At 51.4% G+C, this 21,509-nt stretch overlaps 1 protein-coding gene across 2 annotated transcripts; it reads left to right on the top strand.

Annotated features, from left to right (window-relative positions):
• Positions 1-5,796: 5,796 nt before the first annotated feature.
• SGK2 (serum/glucocorticoid regulated kinase 2) lies at positions 5,797-19,992 on the top strand. Of its 2 annotated transcripts, none has more exons than XM_058562119.1 (12): positions 5,797-5,847; positions 6,379-6,428; positions 6,947-7,004; positions 7,200-7,283; positions 8,210-8,341; positions 9,733-9,845; positions 10,149-10,185; positions 11,225-11,311; positions 13,456-13,551; positions 14,516-14,671; positions 16,925-17,014; positions 19,800-19,992. In XM_058562119.1, the coding sequence occupies exons 1-12, from the start codon at positions 5,812-5,814 to the stop codon at positions 19,962-19,964; spliced, it is 1,104 nt and encodes a 367-aa protein (XP_058418102.1). In that variant the 5' UTR covers positions 5,797-5,811; the 3' UTR covers positions 19,965-19,992. The 2 variants fall into 2 exon arrangements, with proteins under 2 accessions (XP_058418102.1, XP_058418101.1); XM_058562118.1 differs by having other exon boundaries at positions 5,812-5,847; positions 6,397-6,428.
• Positions 19,993-21,509: the final 1,517 nt, after the last annotated feature.

Genomic DNA, 21,509 nt, shown 5'->3' with positions numbered 1-21,509 from the left:
AACAACAGTAGAGTCAAGACAGTGCAACAACAGAAGCAGGTGCAGAGAAGGGGGCGAGAGTTCATGGGATCAGGAGGTGGTCTGGCAAGGCTTCCAGGGAAGGCAAGTGAGGACAGATGAAAAGGGTTAGCCAAGCAGACAAGACTGGTCAGGAGAGAGTTCCAAGGAGAGGGAACTGTATGACCCCCCCACCCCCACCCCATTCAGCAGGTCCAGGGAAATGTGAGCAGGTCCATATGGTGATGGGGCAGAGGGATGCAAGTCTAGGCTAGGGCAAGTTAGGGGGAGGAACAGGCTTGAGGGCTCGTGGAGGGGCTTGGACCACCCCTTTGGAGTTCAAAGGGGTCTCTACAGGCCTGAAGAGTCAGGAGAAAATATTGATGCTCCTAGAAAATGTCTGGCTAGAAAATCAGAAGACAGTGGTGCAGGAGAGAAAGAAGCCTTAGAAGCAGAGAGCTGCTCAGGTGTAGGGGTCACAGTCAAGGTGATGGAGGAAGGTGATGTCAAAAGGCATGTCAAAGTTCCTACCAGGACTTAGTACCTAAGTATTAAGTGAATAGCAACATCTTGAGAAATTCCACACAACGGTACAAAGATAAAAACCTAACCCACTGTCACCTTGGGTCGTGGCCCTCCAGCTTTTTTTTGTGGCTATACACAAATGTACATGTGCACACATGTCGTTTTTTCTTTACAAAGATGGTATCCCTGGTATACCTACCATTTTGAAACCTGCTTTTTTGCTTGACATTGTATCACATATGTGTTCCCATTTCGATTTACATAGGTTTTTGTTGTTGGGTAATTTTTAGGTTTACATCTGTACTATAATTTGTCTTATCAATTCATTCCTTGATTCATCAGTCAAATATGTAGTGAACACGAACTCTATTCCTGGCCCTGTTCTAGGTGCTGGGCATTTGACAGCAAATGAGGAAAGTCTTTGTCCTCATGGAGCTGATGTTCTAACTTGAGACAGAAAATAAAGAGTTACATGAAAAGGTGTCAGAGAATGATAAGTGTTATGAAGTAAAATATAAAGTAGAAAAAGTGGATAGGGAATGAGCAGGACTGGTTTTGTAGACTGACCAATCATCTTGGTTTGCCCAGGACTGTACTGGTTTTAGCACTGAAAGTCTCACATCCCGGGGAACCCCTGACAAACCAGGACCATCAGTCACCAGTAATCAGAAAAGGCTCAAAAATTTGAGCAGAGACCTCTCTGACGTTAGTGGAAGCCAGCCATGCACATGTCTGGGGAAAAGCGTTCTAGGCGGAGGGAAAAGTAAGTGCAAAGGGCAGGAGGCAGAGGGCACTCTGTGTTTGAGGGACAGTGAGAGAGCCGGGGAGGCTGGCATGTAGTGAGAGGGAGACGGAGACAGGAGCCAGGTCGTGTGGAATCTCCTAGACCGTAGTAAAGACTTTGGATTTTGATCCTAGATGTGATGGGAAGCCACTGGAGTTTTTGAGCAACACAGTCACATGATCTGACTTACATTTTAAAAGAGTCACTCTGGCTTTTGGTGGAGAAAGTTTGTAGTTGGGTAAAGACAGAAATAGAGAGACAATAGGGAAGCTATCGCAATAAGCCGTGCAAGAGATGATGGTGGCTCAGGCGGCGTGGTTGCAGCAGTGGTGGTGACCCCCCGTGGGTTCTGGATATAATGTGAAGGTAGAGTCTAATGAGATTTTATGGTGGGATTTCGTGGAGCAAGTTTTCTAGAATGAATTCCAAGTTGCCGGCTTGAACTTTTGAAAGGGTGGTAGTGCTGTTACTGAGATAGAAGGCTGAGGGAGGAGCAGGCTGGGGCAGAGTGGAAGGAAGGTGAGTCAACACTTTCATTTTGGGCATGTTAAGAGTGAGGTGCCTCTTGGGGCCGGCCCGGTGGTGCAAGCGGTTAAGTGCGCGTGCTCCGCTGCGGCAGCCCGGGGTTTGCCACCGGTTTGGATCCCGGGCACGCACCGTCGCACCACTTGTCAGGCCATGCTGTGGTGGCATCCCAAATAAAGTGGAGGAAGATGGGCATGGATGTTAGCCCAGAGCCAGTCTTCCTCAGCAAAAAGAGGAGGATTGGCAGATGTTAGTTCAGGGCTGATCTTCCTCACAAAAAAAAAGAGTGAGGTGCCTCCAGACATCTAACTAGTGAAGTGTCGAGGAAGCATTTAGATGGATAAATCCAGAGTTCAGGAGAGAATCAGAGCTAGAGAGACGATTGGAGATTGTGGAGTATAGTTGGTACTTAAAGCCATGAAACTGGTTGAGATCAGAGCTGGCCATGTGGCGTAGTGGTTAAGTTCGCGTGCTCTGTTTCAGCGGCCCGGGGTTTGTGGGTTCGGATCCCAGGCACGGACCTACACACCACTGGTTAAGCCATGCTGTGGCGGCGTCCCACATATGAAAAATAGAGGAAGATGGGCACAGATGTTAGCTCAGGGCCAATCTTCCTTAAGGAAAAGGGGAAGATTGGCAATGGGTATTAGCTCAGGGCCAATGTTCCTCACCAAAAAAAGAAATGGTTGAGATCAGTTAGGGAACAAGTGTAGATAGAGGTCCAAGAGCTGAGCCCTGAGGCAGTCCAGTGTTTAAGAGTAAAAAGAGGAGGGGACTCCAGCAGAAGAGACGGAGAAAGAGCAGTCAGTGAGGTGGAAGGAAAGCCTGCTCCTGAAGCCAAGTGGGTCAAATCCTCAGAGAAGCCGAGTGAGATGAGGACGCAGAATTCATCACTGGTCTGGCACATGGAGGTCACCAGTCCACTGTTTTGGTGGCATGTTGGGATGAAGGCCTCTTTGGAATGGGTTCTAGAGAGAAAAGGAGCAGTGGAGACTAAGTCCAGACAACTTTTTCAAGGAGTTTAATTGAAAAAGGGAACAGAGAAATGGGACAACATCTGGAGAGTAATGTAAGGTCTAGAGAGGGAGATGTTACAGCCAGCAGGTGTTCTGAAGTGCCCTGTGGTGGGACATTTGGGTTATTATTATTATTATCACCATTATTTTCCTGTTTTAAGCAGTGCTGCTGAATGAAGGGCCCATCAGGGACTGTTACTGAAAAGAAGTGTCCTTGTTCTGGATATATGTTTTGTCAACATGACATCCTGCCCATCTGTGTACTGGTTCAACATATCTGTTTGTTGCAAGATGGAAGGCTCTGATATGGTTCACTTGGCTTTTCCTTGGCTGACACTCCCAGGTCTCCTGCACTTCAGAGCCTACAGAGAACCCCCGAGGCCACTGGGCTCAGGTCCCTGCCTGACCAACCCCCTTGTCCCCAGCCCCATGGATCCCTCCACTGTGGTGAATTGCCAAGGTCTGGGTGTGGCACATGGTAGCCACACAGTAAGTTCCAGAAGGGCAGGGGCTGTGTCGGACCCTGTAAACTCCTTCATTCCTCAGAACACCCCTCACAAGCTTCAGGGGAGAGAAAGGGACCCTGTGAGTACCTAAGTATCACACCAGGCAGCAAGGCCTTCATGAGCCAGGGTGCGGGCCAGGACCCTGTTTCCTGTCTCTTACACAGCCGGAGAGCTGTGAGACAACCAGCCCTGCCCCGGAGACAGCGGCCAGAGCCCTGGAGGGGTCAGCAGGGAAAGGCCCAAAGGACCAAGCAGTCAAAGACCAAGGCCAGCTGGACTGAGCCAGACACCAGGGCTCTGAAACACCTGCAGGTTCTCAGGGGGCAAAGTGCTCTCAGCTGCCATGGTTGGTCTCTGGAACCTCATCTTCAGCCCCAGATGGTCTGGTCTACACCTGGCTTGGTTAGGCCCTGCGGAGCGTGTCTTCTTACAGAGAGGCCCCCTACACACACACACACACACACACACACACACACGGAAATTTACTGATATGCACCAATATGAACACAGACTCACCACTTATCTATACACATGTGGTTACATTGTCACACACGTATTAATAGACACCCATACTCATCTGCAGACTCACTTATATACATACACACAACACATTAACAGATAGAAAGATATACACTGACATGTCAACACACTACACAGAGGCTCACTGAAGCACATCTGTACACACACAGTAAGAACAGTCACAGGTGCACAGACCCACTGATAAAATCACACAAACGTGGTCACACTGAGGCACACTAATAAGCAGAGCACATGTGGTCATCTACACAGACTCACACTGACAAACACCTTGATCCACAGGACACACTGACACACAAGACAGGCACCCTGAAGCACACCAATGGACGAAACACCTGCACACGCACGCCACACACACACCCTGACCCACACACTCATACCCTTTCTAACAAGCCCCAAGCATCTCCAGGGCTCTCCTGCAGCTGTTGCCCACCCCTTTCCACCCCCCACCCAAGGGGAGGCGACATCCCCAAGGGAACAGAGGTCTCTGGTGCCTCTTAAGCTCTGCTGGATCCCATGTGACATCAACAGCCCCCTTGCTGCTGCCGGGAGTTCTGAGCTGGGTGCTGGGGCCGGGCCGGCGCCAGGCACAGACACTTGGGCCCTTGTTGGGAGAACAGAGAGAGGCTCTCTTGTCCGCTGCCCGTCCTCGGCTCCAACTGCTGGCTCTGTCAGCGGCCTATCCTCGGCTGGGCAGGTACGTGGGGCCGGGGAGGCCAGGGCCAGGCAGAGGGGCCGTCAGGGTCAGCCTAGGAGCAGGTACGGCAGCCTCGTGCGTGGTCTGTGGGAGCACAGACCGTGGGGCACTGGCTGAGGCCAGGCTGCCCTCCCTATTCTAGCAGTTCTGCAGGTCGCTTTCTCAGGGCTCCGCAGGGCTGGGCCTCTCAGAGCAGCCTGGGCTGGGGGATTCCCCCCTTTACTTGTGGTCACTTTCTCAGCTCTCAAGAAGGCCATGGGGTGGTGCTTCCAGGAGCCCCCTGGTAAAGATGGGTGGTCTCTACCCAAAAAGGCCAGGCTGCAGCCCAGGCCCCACAGCAGGCCAAGGCTCTTGGGACGAGCAGTACCCAGCAGCCCCCACAAGCAACTGTGCTCTCAGGGGAGATCTCGTCTCTCGGACTTGACCTTCCAAGCAGGGGTTGGGCTGTGGGGCCGTGGGCACCTTGAGCCAGGGCCTGGACACACCAGCCTCCTCCACCCTGCAGGGAGGGGGCAGGGAAGACACTATGCTTCTGGCCGCATAGACCAGTTGGTCTGTTTATTCTCAAATAGACGCTGGTCAGTCTTGGGTCTCTCTGTGGCTCTGGCCCACGGCCCCCAGAGCAGCTGCCCTTCCAGGGGCATTAGGTGGAAGTCCTGGTGGCAGAGAGATAAAAGCACAGAGCCCAGCCTGGGGCTGTGCACAGGAATTCAGGGTTGCAACATGCCTGTATAGGAGCCTGGGGAGCTCAGCCTGCAGCTCACAAGCTGTGTGACCCTGGGTAAGTCCCTTTCTAGGCCTGAGGCTCCCCACCTGTGAAATGAGGGGAAGGGTTCAGACTTTATCCTCTGCTAGGGTCCTTCCAGCCCTGGCCATCCTGGACTTCCTGAGCTGTCCTGGCTCACAGGGATCATGCTGCCCTGGCTGCCCCCAACCCTTGAAAAGACTCGGCCTGGGAGGAGCCGTCCCGACTGTCCTCCCTCTCTTCCTCCTGAGATGTTTGATTAGAGAGGCTGGGTCCAGGGGATGTCATTTCTTGTTCCACACAGGGGGTGCTGGTCTCCAGTAGGAGACACCCAGGCTGTGGCTGGTGCACGGGGTTAGGGAGGGGCAGACAGGGCAGCCGTGTCTGAAGCCCGAGACAGTGATGTGAATTCCCCAACAACAGCTCTTTATGCCTGCTCATCCTTGTGCCCCCAGAGCCCACCTGATCACTGTTACAGAATGGACTCCAGTCCGGCGGGGACCCCCAGTCCGCAGGTGAGTGAGTCTTAGTTCCCCCATCCACCACCAGGGGGCTCACTTCCTCCCACGGCTGAGGAAGTCGGTGGAAGATCTGGCCAGCCAGGTGGGCTGCCCCAGACTAGGTCTAGGGGGCAGACAGGGGTTACTGTGAGCTCACAGAAGTGGGCCATTTGCAGAGTAAATAGAGAAGAGACTTGGGCAAGGGATTCAAGAAGTAAATGGGGTGGAAAAATCATGGGATTGGCCCTGAGGACCCCTGGGCTCTAATGTCAGTGGGGCTGCCTGTAAGGCCTTGGACAGCTCCCCTCTGGGCCTCAGTTTCCTCACCCTCACAATTGGCACAACAGCCAGCAGCCTCCCAAGGCTGTTGTAGGAGGCAGGTGAGATGGTGGATAGGAGGGTGTTTGGGTAGAGGGATGGAAAGAAGGAAGGAAGACAGGCTAGTAGAGATGTTGGAGAAGGGAGCAGGGCCTGGGCCAGGGCAAAGGGAGGGGGCCAAGGAGTAGGGACCTGCTCTTAATCAGCTCTTTCTGTAAATGTCTTTAGCCCTCGAGGGCCAATGAGAACATCAACCTGGGGCCTTCAGCCAACCCAAAGTGAGTTCTGGTCTCTCAAGCACCTTTCCTCCCTGCTCCCCTCATACCTGGCTCCCCTTGCCTTGAGAATAAAATCCAAGTTCCCTGGTCTAGCCTCAAGACCCTCTGCCATCTGGGCCCAGGACCATCCCTCAGCTTTATGTCCCACTAATTCCCCAGGCTGAGCCCTCTGCCTGAAATGTCCCCAAAAATCTGTGTCATTTTAGCTGCTCCCCACCCTTCAGGCCCATCTCAGGCTTTGGGGGCCAGATCCCTCGCCTTCTATGCAGTCATGTCTGGTTTTCTCCCCAGCTTGCCTGTGGTTTACTCGACTGTGAGATCCCCAGGGGCAGGGGCCAGCCTTATAGCCCCCTCTTGGCCGAGAGAACATGGCATGCTTCAGCAGCCAGGAGGCGTGGCTCTTAGAAAACTCCCTTGATCCCCCAGCTTCAAAGTTAAAAAGAAGCCGGGATTTGAACTCGGGCACCAGGCTTCCCAGGCTCACAAACACTGACCCATGTTCTTCCTTCTTCCCCCAGTGCCCGGCCCACCGACTTCGACTTCCTCAAAGTCATTGGCAAAGGGAACTATGGGAAGGTGAGTGATACGTGAGGGTGGGAGGCCTGGGCCTCCCATTCTCCAGCCTCCTCCATCCTTGCCCGTCACTTGCGTGTGCAAAGAGGGAGCTCACAACCTGCAAAATCATGGACGCAGGCCGGGGCTGGGGGCCATCGAGAAAGCCAAAGCTTAGAGGAATCACCTGCGGGGCCTTGCGACTGTGCTTCCGCTCAGGTCCTACTGGCCAAGCGCAAGTCCGATGGCACGTTCTACGCAGTGAAGGTGCTGCAGAAAAAGTCCATCTTAAAGAAAAAAGAGGTACCAGGGCATAGGCGTTTCCTCTCCCGCTTCTTGACCCCCGGCCTGGGGTGGCTTTCCAAGATGGGTCCCAAGTCTGAGGGGTCCATGGGGCTGGGTGCAAAGGGGGTCACAGCAGAGGGCCAGGTGGTGCCCAGGGTGCTGACGCTTCTCAAGGAAGGCAGGCCAACTGCCTCACCCATGGGGCCTTCTGCTTCCCCTGAGAAATTCAGGGCTCCATAGTGGACGAGTCCTCTGCCCTGTGTAGGTGCCAGCCTCCCAACTGTTCAATATGGGGTCATGCTTTACACTCTGCAAAGGCCCTTCAAGCCAGAGCCATCCTGGAGTTCTAGATACTTCAGCTGACTTAAGTCTCTTTAACACCAGCCCCATCAGGACAGAGCAGGCCCTGAGTGAGGATTGAATATCAAGTCAGAGGACTCAGATGAGGAAGTAAGGTTAATAAGGACATCGTGGGGTGGGAAGGGGAGGTCTTTCTGAAGGAGGTAGCCTGGCAGCTGGCCTGGAAGGTGGGATTCCGATGGTCTGAAAGCAGGGTCCAGGCAGGGGAAGCAGCATGAACAAAGGCACGAATGTGGTGGTGCATGGCTTCTCGCCTCAGAGATTTTCCTTGAGATTCATCTATGCAGTAATTACATATGCTTTGCTATCACCCTGGGGTGGTGGTGACAGGAGTTTCTGATCCAGGGGCTGGAGCTGCACCCACATGGACTGGCTGAGGCTGAGGCTGACCATGCAGAGCCCTGAATACTAGGCAAGGAACCTGGGCTGGCTCTGAGGGCAATAAGGAGCCATAGTGGGTGTTTGAGCAGGAGCATGAGAAGGTCCTGGGTAGGGCAACCCTCACCAGGAGGCCATGTGGGCTGAGCCAGGGTATGAGGGGCTGCGGTGGGCTGTGACAGGGGCCCCTGTCTGTGACTTCACAGCAAAGCCACATCATGGCGGAGCGCAGTGTGCTTCTGAAGAACGTGCGGCACCCCTTCCTCGTGGGCCTGCGCTACTCCTTCCAGACGCCGGAGAAGCTCTACTTTGTTCTGGACTATGTCAACGGGGGAGAGGTGGGTGGGCCCGCAGGGAGGTTCCCCAGGGCCGGCTCTTAGCTGGGAGCTATCCATCCCACAGGCCCCCTGTGCACAGGGTTCTGGAATTATCTCATTTCATCCTTACAACAGACCCATTTGTAGCTGAAGAAACCAAGGCTCAGAAGGTAATCACTGGCTCAAGGCCACACAGCCTGTACTTGGCAGAGCCAGGATTTGAGTGCGGGCCTGTCTGACTCCTGGCTGTAATCATTTCTTGACTTCGCCACGCAAAGCTGCCCAGACTCACTTTGGTGCATCTGGGAAAGGTTGATGCTACAGGAGCTCTGTGGTCGAGATTTCCAGGGCTCCCTGTTTTACCCCATAGGCCACTGGGTGGGGTGACTGGTCACTGTGGTAAATGGAGACCTGAGGCCACCTGGTGCCCCAGAAGCACAGCTGGGATAAGCTAGGCTACCTCCTGGACTTCACTCTGTCTTTCTGGGCACGACGGTAAAATCTGGTGGGGCCCCTCCCTCAGTGATCCCAGATTTAACCTGTGTGACCTCATGACTTTTGGCCTGTATCCCTAAGTTGCCTGGTAGAGGTAAAGGGCTTTCCATGCCGGCAAAATAGACCAAAGCAATTGGCCCACGGGCAGGTCTAACCTGGGCTCAGTTTGACAGCCATAATAATCTTGTCACCTGGGTTGGAGGAAAAACACGTCTTTGAACCACTCAAATTGAAATTGCAGCTGTGCCAATTACAAGCTACATGATCTTGGGTGAGTCACCCGGCTGCTCTGACCCCTCCCAGTTTCCTCTTACTGGAAACTGGCATCATTTCGATCCCTTGAAGGTAGTCAGGAGGATGAAACTAGATGAGAGGTGAAAGGGTCTGGCTTAGAGCGTGGAACTCAGTAGGTGCTCAGTCCATGCTAATTCATCTGTCCTGCAGACCCTTTGGACACCCACGACTGTTCTGTGGGGTGGGGGCCGGCGTGCCCTTTTTTTTTTTTTTTTATGAGGAAGATCAGCCCTGAGCTAACATCCATGCCAATCCTCCTCTTTTTGCTGAGGAAGACCGGCTCTGAGCTAACATCTATTGCCAATCCTCCTCCTTTTTTTCCCCCAAAGCCCCAGTAGATAGTTGTATGTCGTAGTTGCACATCCTTCTAGTTGCTGTATGTGGGACGCGGCCTCAGCATGGCCGGAGAAGCGGTGAGTCGGTGCACGCCTGGGATCCGAACCCGGGCCGCCAGCAGCGGAGCGCGCGAACTTAACCGCTAAGCCACAGGGCCGGCCCCGGCGTGCCCTTTTTTATCTGAGTACATTGCAGCTGAGAGGGGGTGACTTGGCCAGCTCCCCGCCGCCCTGCCCTCCAGGAGCTGGAGCCCCGGGAAGCCCACTCACTCGCCTGCTCCCCTCCAGCTCTTCCTCCACCTGCAGCGGGAGCGCCGGTTCCTGGAGCCCCGCGCCCGGTTCTACGCCGCCGAGGTGGCGAGTGCCATCGGCTACCTGCACTCTCTCAACATCATTTACAGGTGAGGCCCGCCTGTGGCTCAGAGCCGGGCCAGGCCCTTCTGCCCCAACAGCCAGGCGTTGTGTGGACCCCTACATCTTGATGAAATCCTGGTGAACTAGGCCCTTTGTCTGAGGAGGAGGCCCTCCCGGGTGGGCAGGGTGGGAGCCTCCTCCCTTCTAGGGTCAAGTGCCCATCCTCCCTGGGCTCTCCCTCTAATCTCTGTGAGCCTCCAGAACAGTCCTCCTGCCGGGAGCCCAGGTCCCCACCTCCCCTCACTAAGTGGCTGAGATACTACAGGGTTCTTTTCTCTTGTCTTCTGCAGGGACCTGAAACCAGAGAACATTCTCTTGGACTGCCAGGTTGGGATGTGTGTGTATGTGTGTGTTTGTGTGTATGTATGTGTGTATGGCTGCACGTGTATGCTGTGTGCCCGTGTGTGAGTGTGCATGAGTGTGCATGCATTGTACATGCGTGCATACGGGTAGAGATGCATTCAAGTATGTGTGTGCACATGTACCCATGCATGTGTACACACACGTATATGTGCACCATATGTACATGTACATGTCTGTGTGTGCATGTGTAGACAAGGTCTGGGGGGGCAGGGGTGGAGCCAGGGGGAAGCTTGTGGATCTTGTAGTCCCTCCATGTCTTAGACTAGGTTCCCTGGAAACAGACACTGAGATGGAGCGTTGGGTGCAGAAGGTTTATTGGGGACCACTCTCAAGAGATCCGCCTTTCAGGGGGTGAGGAGGCAGGAGTGGGCAGAGGAGGAAGCTCGGTTGCATTGTAGTTGCAAGTGAGGCCTTGGCTGACCTCACAGGGGTGGGGAGGGCCTGAGCTGGGATGGCTCTTTAGAACTGTTCCAAATTGAGGAAATGGGGGTACCCAGTCATGGGGTAGGGATTGCCCCTCGGGAGGGGGCATGACTTTGGGTGAAGGCAGTGTCCCAGCATGGAGGGATGGGCATGACAGCCCCTAAAGAGCGTGTCTGGGCAGAGCCCCGCAGTATCCACTCACTCCACGACCTCCACCAGCCACCTTCCTGCCCAGCTGCCACAAGGTGTGGTTGCTTTCTAGGTCCGCAGCCCCCTGTCTAGGGGACTGCTGCCACCAGGCCCTTCCAGTAAGGACATGCTGGAGCTGCACTGTTGTAGGGCATGGGTCTGGGTCTGTGATGAGCTGGGAGCAGACAGTGGAATGCCGTCTCCCCACCTTGCCCCTGTGCTGCTCCTGGCATCCAGAAGCCCTGGGTCTCTGAGCGGAGCCTCCAGCCTGTGCTGGGAGCATCAGACCCCACAGCCACTGCCCTGGGGTGTGGCATCTGGGCTTTGGGGTTAAGCCTGGCCATACTTTTATCTTAAACCACCCTTCTGCCCCTGCCCTCCTCCTCTGCAGGGACATGTGGTGCTCACGGATTTTGGCCTCTGCAAGGAAGGTGTAGAGCCTGAGGAGACCACGTCCACGTTCTGTGGCACCCCCGAGGTGAGCTAAACGTCCTAGGAGAGGCCAGGCCTTGAGTGGTTGAGGCCACAGCTCCTCATTAGAGCCACAGTTTACCCCTGAGAGGCTCACTCCTTCCACCCTAGCACTTCCCCTCAGCTGGCTGTGCGCTCAGCCTTGGTTTCCTTGTCTGTGTAATGGGGGGCACCAGCTCTACGGGCTGTTGGGACCCAGCCAGCTGCTGGTGAAGCTCTGCGGCAGGGCTGTCCTATAGATGTAGAAACAGAAATGCAAATGATACATGCAATTTAAAATTTCCCAGCAGCCACATTTAAAATGTAAAAAGAAACAGGCGAAACTAATCTTAATAATATATTTTATCTAAACCCATATATATAAAATATTATCATATCAACGTGCAGTTGTTATAAAATTGTATTTTATACAATTGTAAAAGAGATATTTTATTCTCTTTTTCTTAGTCTTTGAAATCCCATGTGTATTTTACACTTACAGTTCATCTCAGCTCAGATCAGCCACATTTCAAGTGTTCGTGGCCGCATGTGGCTAGTGGCTACTGTATTGGACAGCGCTGCCCTACGGGGTAATGTCCATGTCCAGCAGGAGGGCCTGGCCTGACAGTTAAGATCAGGCCTTGCGAGTGGAAAGCACTGCTCCAATTCCCTCTTCCAGCCACGAGCCTGGAGGGTTAAAATTTGTGAGTCTCAGTAGTAATTCACACATCTGTACGTCCTGCCAAGGCCTTCCTGCAGCCTTGGGGCTAAAACCTTTCCTTGGACTCCCACCGGTGTTGACCCTTGGACCTGGGACCTGAAGGAGTTCCCAGATGCTTGGACAGATGTCCGGGTGGGGGCTAAGGGGCTGAGGCTGAAGGCCTGGGAAGCTCCTCCCGACCTGGCGTGGATCAGGACTTGAGCTGCCCTGTTTTTCTCCATATGCCTGGAAACCTAGGTCTCAGATCTCAGCTGAGCCTCCTCAGTTTGGTTTTAGGGTAGCTGATGGGCAGATGACCTCTCTGAGCAGGGGCCGTTGCCTGTGTTTGTGCATGGGAGGGTGTCCGCTGGACAGGGCTGGCATCCCAAAGCCCCACAGCCCAGCCATCCCCTCCTTGGACACTGCCAGGGGCGGGGAGCAGGGGATATGGCACCCTGGCTCGTGGAGGAGACACGTGGCCCCAACACGTCGTCTCTTCCGTGACTCAGCCGCTGCCATGGTGCCAAGGAACACAGACAAGAGTAACCGCGTTTGCTCCCATTGTTTAAGGGCCTACACATATAGTATATTACACATATATGAGCACATATCCTTGAAACAGCCCCCAGGGAGGGGTTCTGCCACCGCATGTTGTGTATGAGGAAACCAAGGTTCTGCAAGGTTAAATGACCTGTCTGTAACCACACACCAAGTAGGGCTCAGGTCTGTGTATCTCCCCGCCCTTCCCCAGACCCACACAACCTCTCAAAATGGCTTTGTCCATGGACACCAGGCTAAGAGGTCACCAAGCCCTCGGGTTTGGCAGAAAGCACAGCTCTGCCTCGGGTCCTCTCCTTGTGCAAGGCACAGAGACGTCGCAGGCATTCATCTGTCAGTGGGAACTCAAGTGTCACCTCCTCTTTCCTGACTCCTCTCCATCCCTCTGTCACTAAGGTTTCCAGTACAAGGACATGCCACATTTGCCTACACTTTACCCATTAGTCTCCCCACTGCACTGTGAGTACTCCCAGGGCTTTCCGATTCCCAGGACACTGACTGGATGCTTTTGTGCAAATTAGAAACAGGCACCCCTCTGGGCAGACTAATTAGAAAAAGTTACCCCTTTAAACACAAATAAAGTTGCCAGATATAGCTGTGTACTAGGGTAATGGCTTGGTGAGTGGGTCACAGCCAGCACCCATTACCCCTTTGGCTGGTCCTTTTGTGTGGTGTACAACATATACAACCATACAGGGCAGTCCTGCCTGATCTCCTATATGTCCCCAGCACAGTGGCAAAGGGCCCTGCACAAAGCAGGCCTTTGGTGAATGGATGTTGAATGAACACATGGATAGCCAAATGAATATCACAGCAGGATCAACCCCTGAAGATCTCTTCCTCCAAGTGCTTTGTTTACAAATGGGGAAACTGAGGCTGAGGGTCTTTCAGGTAACTGTGTTTCTCCTCGACAGTACTTGGCTCCAGAAGTGCTTCGTAAAGAACCTTATGATAGGGCGGTGGACTGGTGGTGCTTGGGGGCAGTTCTCTATGAGATGCTGCACGGCCTGGTGAGTGGGGTAGCTGTCTGCAAGGGACATCTGGCTCTGGGGAGAGATAGGGGTGGATCTGTCCCTGGTGTGGCCTGCTCAGGCTCTGCTGAGGACACTGAACAAGCCATCTCTCCAGTCTAAGCTAGAAAACGTGGTGCCAAATTGAACACAAGGCTTATATTTTTTTTTTCAATAATGTTAGTTCAGCACTTTACGGTTTACAACACGCCATCTCATATGTTATTCCTTTGGTACCTCAAAACAGCGTTTGGAGGCTGGCACTACAGGAAAGGAAGTTGTTCTTATTTTACTGGGAGGGAAACTGAGGCCCAGAAAGGTCACAGTGCTGGTAGGTTGTGGAACCAGCCCCTGGGCCCAATCCCATGCCACCTGGTTAGATGGGCGCAGGTGTAGACTCGCCCCGGGGCCAGGCTTTGCTCTGGAGTGGCTTTACCAGCATGGCTTGGTGGCTATGAAGGAACAGGCTCCGCGGCGTCAGGAGAAGGCAGAGCTGGCAGAGGAGGTGGAGAGAGACGTGGACTCTGGCTGTGGTTTGGGGCTTGGCTCTCTTCCTAGCTTTGTGGCTGAATCTCTCTGAGCCCGGTCTTCTCATCTGAAAAATTACAACCTGTCTCAAAGGACGGTTGTGAGGCTGGGATGAAATGATGACGAGGGAAGTGTTAACTTTGAAAAGTGCACAGTTGATGCACAAGCAGGATTAAGAGAGGCGGGATAGGGGATGCTCCTGGGAGGTCCACAAGCCTCACATTGAGGGGGAGAAACTTCTGGCCTTCCCAGCAGCCCTGTCCACTGTGCTGGAAGCCTGGAGGTCTCTGTCTCTCTCCAGTCTGCCATGTGAGCTATTGCACAAGACATGGGTCTGGCTGAATCCTTCTAGCTACTCAGCTTTGCTGCAAGTCTCCCTGAGACCTGCGCCCACTTAGCATGGATGATCCTCCAGCTTCTCTCCCTCTCTTACCAGCCGCCCTTCTACAGCCAAGACGTGTCCCAGATGTATGAGAACATTCTGCACCAGCCGCTACAGATCCCTGGGGGCCGGACGGTGGCCGCCTGCGACCTCCTGCAAGCTCTTCTCCACAAGGACCAGAGGCAGCGGCTGGGCTCCAAAGCAGACTTTGTAGGTGACCTGCCAGTGGAGCACTGGCCACTCATAGGGCTCTCAGCTTTCTGCAGAGGCAGCTCAGCACAGTGACGTGCATCCAGCTTTCCTCTGAAGCCAGGCACTGCTCATTCATTCATTTGGAAATTCACAGCTGCTGCTGCGTGTTAACTTCCTTCCGTCTAGTTCTTTTTTGTTGTTGTTTTTCCCCCAAAGCCCCAGTAGATAGTTGTATGTCATAGTTGTACATCCTTCTAGTTGCTCTATGTGGGACGCCGCCTCAGCATGGCTTGATGAGTGGTGCATAGGTCCATGCCACCGAAGCAGAGCATGTGAACTTAACCGCTATGCCACTGGGCCAGCCCTTCCATCTAATTTTTTATTCCACCAGTATTTACTGGGCACCTGCCATGTGCCAGGCATTGAGCTAGGAGCTAGGGATTCAATAGACTGGGTCTCTGCCCTTGTTAAGTTTGTTGGGGGAGGGCAGACAACAAACAAACATTACATACAATTATTACAGAGTGTGACAAGTGTCAGGAAAGAAATGAACAATGAGCTGAGATAGACAATGTGGGGAGGGGACAAATTCACAATGGTGTGATCAGAGAGGTCCTCTCTGAGGAGGTGACAATTAAGCTGAGGCTTGAAGGATGAGAAGGAGCCACTGCAGAGAGCTGGGCAGAGGCATCCTGGACACAGGGCATAGCACGTGCAAAAGTCCTGCAGTGGGAACAAGAAAGTGAGTGGTACGCTTTAGGGTATTTTGAGCAGGGGAGTGGCAAAACCCAACTTAAGTTTTAAGAAATTCTTCTGGCTTCTGTGCAGAGAGTGGACTGGACTGGACTTCTTTTCACAAATATCATAAATTTCACAAATATGAGCACTTTCTCCTTGCTTGTGCCCAGGCTGGGCACTCAGGATATAGAGATGACTGATTCACAGTCCATTCCCTTAACAAGTTGATGGTATTTTTTTTATTAAAGTAGCTTTAAAAATAATCTTACATTCTCTACTCAACAAAAGATAATTTGGATTTACGAAAAAAAGACCACAGTACCTTTCTCCCTAGAAGTCAGTTTTCTCTTCCAGCGTAGTGGTTGAGATGCATGGACAACGAAACAGACTACCTAGGTCCAGATCCCTTCTCCTCCACTTACTAGTCCCAGGACCTTGGGCAAATTACTAACTTCTCTCTGTGAGCCTCAGTTTCCCCATCTGTAATAACAGCATCTAGCTCGTAGTTGTTACGAAGATCAAATGAATTAACGTATGTAAAGTACTTAGGCCAGTGCCTGGCATATAGTAAGTGATTTTTAAGTGTTTGTACCAACAGCCCTACTGTGTACCTCAGCCAGATACTGTGAAGTGTAACAACATTTAGGGCATTTGCCTGCCCATCCCTGGCCAGCTTAACGAACAGGGCTTTCAAGGAGACGGATCTCCTTCTTCCCAGGGGAAATTTGCATCTTAAAAAATATGTGTGATTTTTTAAATAAAGTATACATTCACATAGATCAAAATTCAAAGGATATGCAGAAAAAGTCCCTCCAGCCACCCAGTTCCTTAATTTAGTGGCAACCAGTGTTAACAGTTTCTTAGATATTCTTTTGAAGATATTTTGAATCTGGCTTTTTAACAAGCCCTTGGGCGTTCTGATCGAGGGAGCCAAGAGCATCATTCTTCGAGAAACACAGAGAGAGGGAGGATCCTGCTGGGACAGGAGGAAGTTGGTGCCAAAATTGGTTTTGATTAGGAGGGAAGTGGTGAATCACGCCCAGGGCTGAGTCCTAAACTATGGGTTTCTGGGAACCTGCAGCTTTTCTTGGGGCTTTATTTCTCAAACCTTCCTCAGTGAGTTGATTTGGTCTATTTCTCTGGTTTGCATTCTGGAAGAGTCAAGATGCACTGACGCAGAATGGGGGGAGGGGTCCCCAAGATCCCCCGGGACCCCTGGGGGTGGGTTCACTGACATACCTCCAAAGCTCACCACAGTGCTGGCCCAGAGTAGGTGCTCAGTAAATAGATGTGGAATAAACACATGCTAGGGGGCAGTAGGGCCTGGGTTCTACGTCATGGCGAAGGGGAGAGGCCTGGCTGCAGTTGCTCGTTTGTCCCAGGAAACCAGAGGGAACTGTAAGTTACTTTCCTAGTAAAAGTTTTAGGGCTTGACAGCCAGTTGCCAGCAGAGTTGGAGCTCCGGGTCGTGTGGGGCTGGGGTGGGAGCGCCTATGGAGAGGGCCACTGCTAATCAGCGCCTTCTTCCTGCAGCTGGAGATAAAGGCTCATGTTTTCTTCAGCCCCATAAACTGGGATGACTTGTACCATAAGAGGCTGACTCCACCCTTCAACCCAAATGTGGTAAGAGGTCACCGGGTCCTAGATTCTGGATTCCCAGGGCTGGTGGGAGCTTGGAGAGTCTCTGGGCCAACTCCCTTTCTACAGAAGGGAAAACTGAGGGTCCAAGAGGCTCAATGATTTTTCCAAGGCCACACAGTAAGTTAGAGGCAGAACTGGGTCTAGAACCCAGAAGTCGTGACTGCCAGTTCAGCTCTGTGTGATGAACCCAGCTGCCATGACTTTATTTTTAGCACCAATAACCCTAATTGCAGAGCCCTTTACAGTCTTTAAAGTGCTCTGTGTCACGTAGCACACCCGGACAGAGCCAAGCCCTGTAAATATATCTTTATTTTTTCCTATGTTTAATTTTTTTCCTGATAATAAAAATGACATGTATTCATTGTAGAAAGTGTGTAAAACAGAGAAATTTAAAGCAGCAGGGAGAAAAAGCTTATTATCTCACTACCCAAGAGAAACCATCCCTGGCATGTTTCCCTCCAGTCTTTTTTCTATGTGTTTTTTACATAGGTCATACTTTATAGATATCTTCTCCCCCTCTTTTTTTTTTTTTTGGCTAAAAGCTATGTCATTATTTCCCCAAGTCATATAAAACTTTATAAGTATCATTTTAGATGGCTGCATAACATTTAAATCCTATGTTGGTAACATAATTTATTCAACCATGTTCCTAATGGTGAACTCTAGGTTATTACCAATTTTTCTTTATCATAATTTACTGATGAACATCTTTAAGTGTGTATCTTTGCCCAGAGTTCTGATTATTTCCTTAAGATGGATTCCAGATGGGGAATTACCAGGTCAAAGAGTGTGGACATTTTTAGGTTCTTGATTCAGACTATTTCAGGTTCTTGATTCAGATTGCCTTAACTGTGTGTTAGGGAGCACAGCCTACTTCCCACCAGCAGTGTCTGCTGGAGAGTTCTCATCTTACTCTCTGCAGCATCTGAGGTTGTTACTGTTTTTTTCACTTTGCAAATTCAAGTAAAAAATGGCATCTTGTTTTGTTTTAATTTATATTTCTTTGATTTACAGTGAAGATGGTTAGTTTGTAAATGTTCATTAGCTGTGGTAGTATGAGTGAAAGGGGTTCCCATTTGAAGTGGACATTGGAATTTCTCTTGGCCACCTGTGAAGTGTCAAGCCATGTCAAGCCCCCTCCATCCAAGTAGTCTACACCCCTAAACACTGACCATGTTAACTCGCTGTTTACATCTTTCCTCTGGTGAATTACCTGTTCAAGACGTGTCTTTGAGCACCAGATTCTTGACAACAGTTGTCAGATAGGATACACTCAGTCTTGGCACCTGAAAAGTTTCTTTATCTGGGGATTTTAAAAAGACCCTGGGGATAATACTCAACATACACCCCGGAGAGAGATTAATACAAAAAATACTAGACAGAGAGGTAATAGAATGCAATGCCTGGCAAGGCCTGGATTTTAGAGTGAGACAGACTGGGGGTGCCTTCCTGGGTCTGTCACCTACCACTTGTGAGGCCTTGAATAAGTTTCTGTAGCATCAATGTCTTCATTTGTAAAAAGCAGAAAATACCTGCGTTGTCTAGGGCCACACTGCTAACAAGGGCCAGGGCCAGGATTCACATTCTGGTCTTGGAACTCTGAGCTCTGGGCTGGGACCACTGTGCCCTGTGGCCTTTTTGAGAAGCTGGAAAGACAGTCTGTTTGGTTCCACAGCCTAAGGCTTGCATACTAAAGCAGATCTGCAGACCCTTCCACTTGCTCGCCTGCTTACTTCAGAAAACCCAGGTGGCCGATCCTTCTCCACAGACCGTGCCTCCTCCACAGAGAGGTTTTTATCAGTTAGCTCTTGCTACATAACAAGCCACTTCCAAAATAGGTGGCTTAAAACAACAATTTTTTTTTGTTTTAATTCTGTGGGTCAGCTGGGTGGTTTTTTTGGGTCAGCTGGGTCAGGCCACCTGGTCTCTGCTGGCCTCTCTCATGTCAGTGGTCAGCTAGCAGGTCAGCTGGCAGTTCATGATCTAGAATTGCCTCACTCACAGACTGGCAGTCGGCCAGCAGCTGGGGCAGCTGGGGGCTCCTTCATGAGGCCTCTCCTACTCCAGCAGGCAAGCCTGGGCTTGTTCCCATGGTGGCCTGAGGGTTCCAGGTGCAGCAGGAAAGAACTCCCAGTGTGCGTTTTTCAAACCTCTGCTTGCGTCACATCTGGTAACGTCCCATTGGCCTGTGCAAGTCCCATGGCTAACCCATATTAAAGGCATGAAGAAATAGACTCCACCGCTGGATGGGAAACAGAGAATCTGTCACCATTTTTGCAGTCTCCCACACAGGTCTTCCCCCAAATAACTAAAGCCCAGTCACTATTTACCATATTACCCTATTTTATCTTCGTCATAAGACCTATCAACACCTGAAATTGTCTATTTGTGTACATGCTTATTATTAACCCTCCTACTCCTGCATAATGTAAGCTCCGTGAAAGCAGAGGCCCACTCTATTTTGTTCTTCTGTATTTTTAGTGCCATGAAACAGTGTCTGGTAGGCAGTCAGTCAGTGTATGTTGGCTTGACTTGTCTGAGGGTTGGTGTGGAGCTGCAGGGTGTGAGGGGGTTAGAGGAATTGAAATGTGGTTAGAGGACCTTGCGGAATAAAATGACTAATGTGAATGCATGAGTGAGTGACAGTTAAGTAAGGGTGTCCACGAGGCACTCAGAGGGGAGGCCTAACATCCCTCTTGGGGCTTGTGGGTTCCTTTGGCAGCTCCGACCCCAGTGTTCCCTTCTTATCGTTGGCTTACATTCACAGGCAGGACCTGCTGACTTGAAACACTTTGACCCAGAGTTCACCCAGGAAGCTGTGTCAACATCCATTGGCTGCACTCCCGACACGATGGCCAGCAGCTCTGGGGCCTCAAGTGCATTCCTGGGATTTTCCTATGCACCAGAGGATGATGCCATCTTGGATTGCTAGAAGGAAGCACCTTTGAAACCAGTGAACACGGCCGGTATCCGTAAGTAATTACCTTCAGCCGCTAGTAACAGAGACTCAAAGTAACAATGGCTTACACAAGATTATTTTTTCCCAGCACATAAAAGAAGAATGGTGTTAGTGTCCATGGCTCGTATGACAGGTCATCAGATACTCAGAGGCTTTCTGTATTTCTGCTCTGCCATCCTTGGCAAATGGCTTCCAATATTAGGATTGCTACATTATCACAAGATGGTTACTGGAGCTCTAGCCACTGCTTCTGTGTCCTGGGCAAGGAAAAAGGAGGAAAGGAGGCAAAAGAGCACCTTTATAGAGCTCCCCCAGAAGCCCCACCCAGTGACTTCTTCTATCTTGCTAGCCACCCACCCTACTGTATGGAGGCTGGGATATGTGTCTTATTAGCTGGGCACATTACTACCTGTGCCTGATAACACAGGGTTTCTGACACTAAGGGAGAAGGGGAAAATGTGGGGTAGACAAACAGCACCTCTTTCCCAGAGGGCCTCTTGGTGCCTGGATTTTTATCTCACTGTGTAAAATGACAGACACGTAACAAGCTTATAGGGTATCACCCAACAGCCTCTTATTTTTCTATGTTGATGGTGTCTTTGTTGTGGGTGTTACTGGACTTTTGTTATTAGGTTTGTCAGCCTGATATCTGAACCCCGTCCTATATTCAGGGACTCTCCTAATTTATGAGCCTTGATGAAGGGCAATAACTACCTCCACTTACACTGGAGCTGGAAATGCTAGATACTGACTTTCCCAGCCTCCCCTGCAGCTAGGGCCAGGGATGTGGTCCAGAGATGCACCTGTGCCAGATGTTGACTCAAGGGAGGGACTGGGAGCTCTCTTTCCTGTGGTAGCTATGGAAATATCACTATTGCCTTTTTACAAGGTCACAGAAGTTGTTTCTTGTCTGAAGGTCACATAGCTAATAAAGGCCAGAACTGGGAACTGGAGCCATAGAAACTCTCACATGTAACATTTATGCTGGTCTGCCCCTCACTCTGGCTGTTAGGTGCAAGCAGAATGACTGTCAAAATATCTAATGAAGGCCAGCCCCAGTGGCCTAGTGGTTAAGTTCGGTGTTGTCCGCTTCAGCAGCCCGGGGTTCGGTTCCTGAGTGTGGACCTGAGCTACTCGTCTGTTAGTTGCCATGCTGTGGTGGCAGTTCACCTACAAAAGGAGGAAGATCGGCAAGAGATGTTAGCTCAGGGCAAATCTTCCTCACCAAAAAAAAAAAATCTAATGAGAGCCAAGTCATGAATTGGCTGGAAAAAGCTAGGTGGTGGGAAATGGGATCTTGAAGAGAAGACATTCAACGGGACACTCATGATCGGAGCCTGGCTGCCACATTCATGCTGTGCTCCACCTCACATGCCCTAGTATGTTTGGCAGGTCTAAGGCCATGGGGAGCTCAGGCCTTAAACAGGGCTGGAGGCTGGTGCAGGCTTGGTGACCAGAGCTTCCTGGCCACCTATGGAGGTCCATGTGTTCAAGATTAGTCATTTCTAAAAGTGATTC

Source organism: Diceros bicornis, chromosome 19 (assembly GCF_020826845.1).
Source record: "Diceros bicornis minor isolate mBicDic1 chromosome 19, mDicBic1.mat.cur, whole genome shotgun sequence".
In the NCBI taxonomy this organism is placed as follows: Eukaryota; Metazoa; Chordata; class Mammalia; order Perissodactyla; family Rhinocerotidae; genus Diceros; species Diceros bicornis.
This window is presented reverse-complemented; position numbering and strand designations above follow the sequence as displayed.

Excerpts from the sequence above, each read along its gene's own strand:
- SGK2 (XM_058562119.1), top strand. The coding sequence starts at position 5,812 with ATGGACTCCAGTCCGGCGGGGACCCCCAGTCCGCAG. Across the intron at positions 7,005-7,199 it reads GCAAAGGGAACTATGGGAAG|GTCCTACTGGCCAAGCGCAA; the intron begins GTGAGTGATACG and ends GCTTCCGCTCAG. Across the intron at positions 10,186-11,224 it reads ACATTCTCTTGGACTGCCAG|GGACATGTGGTGCTCACGGA; the intron begins GTTGGGATGTGT and ends CCTCCTCTGCAG.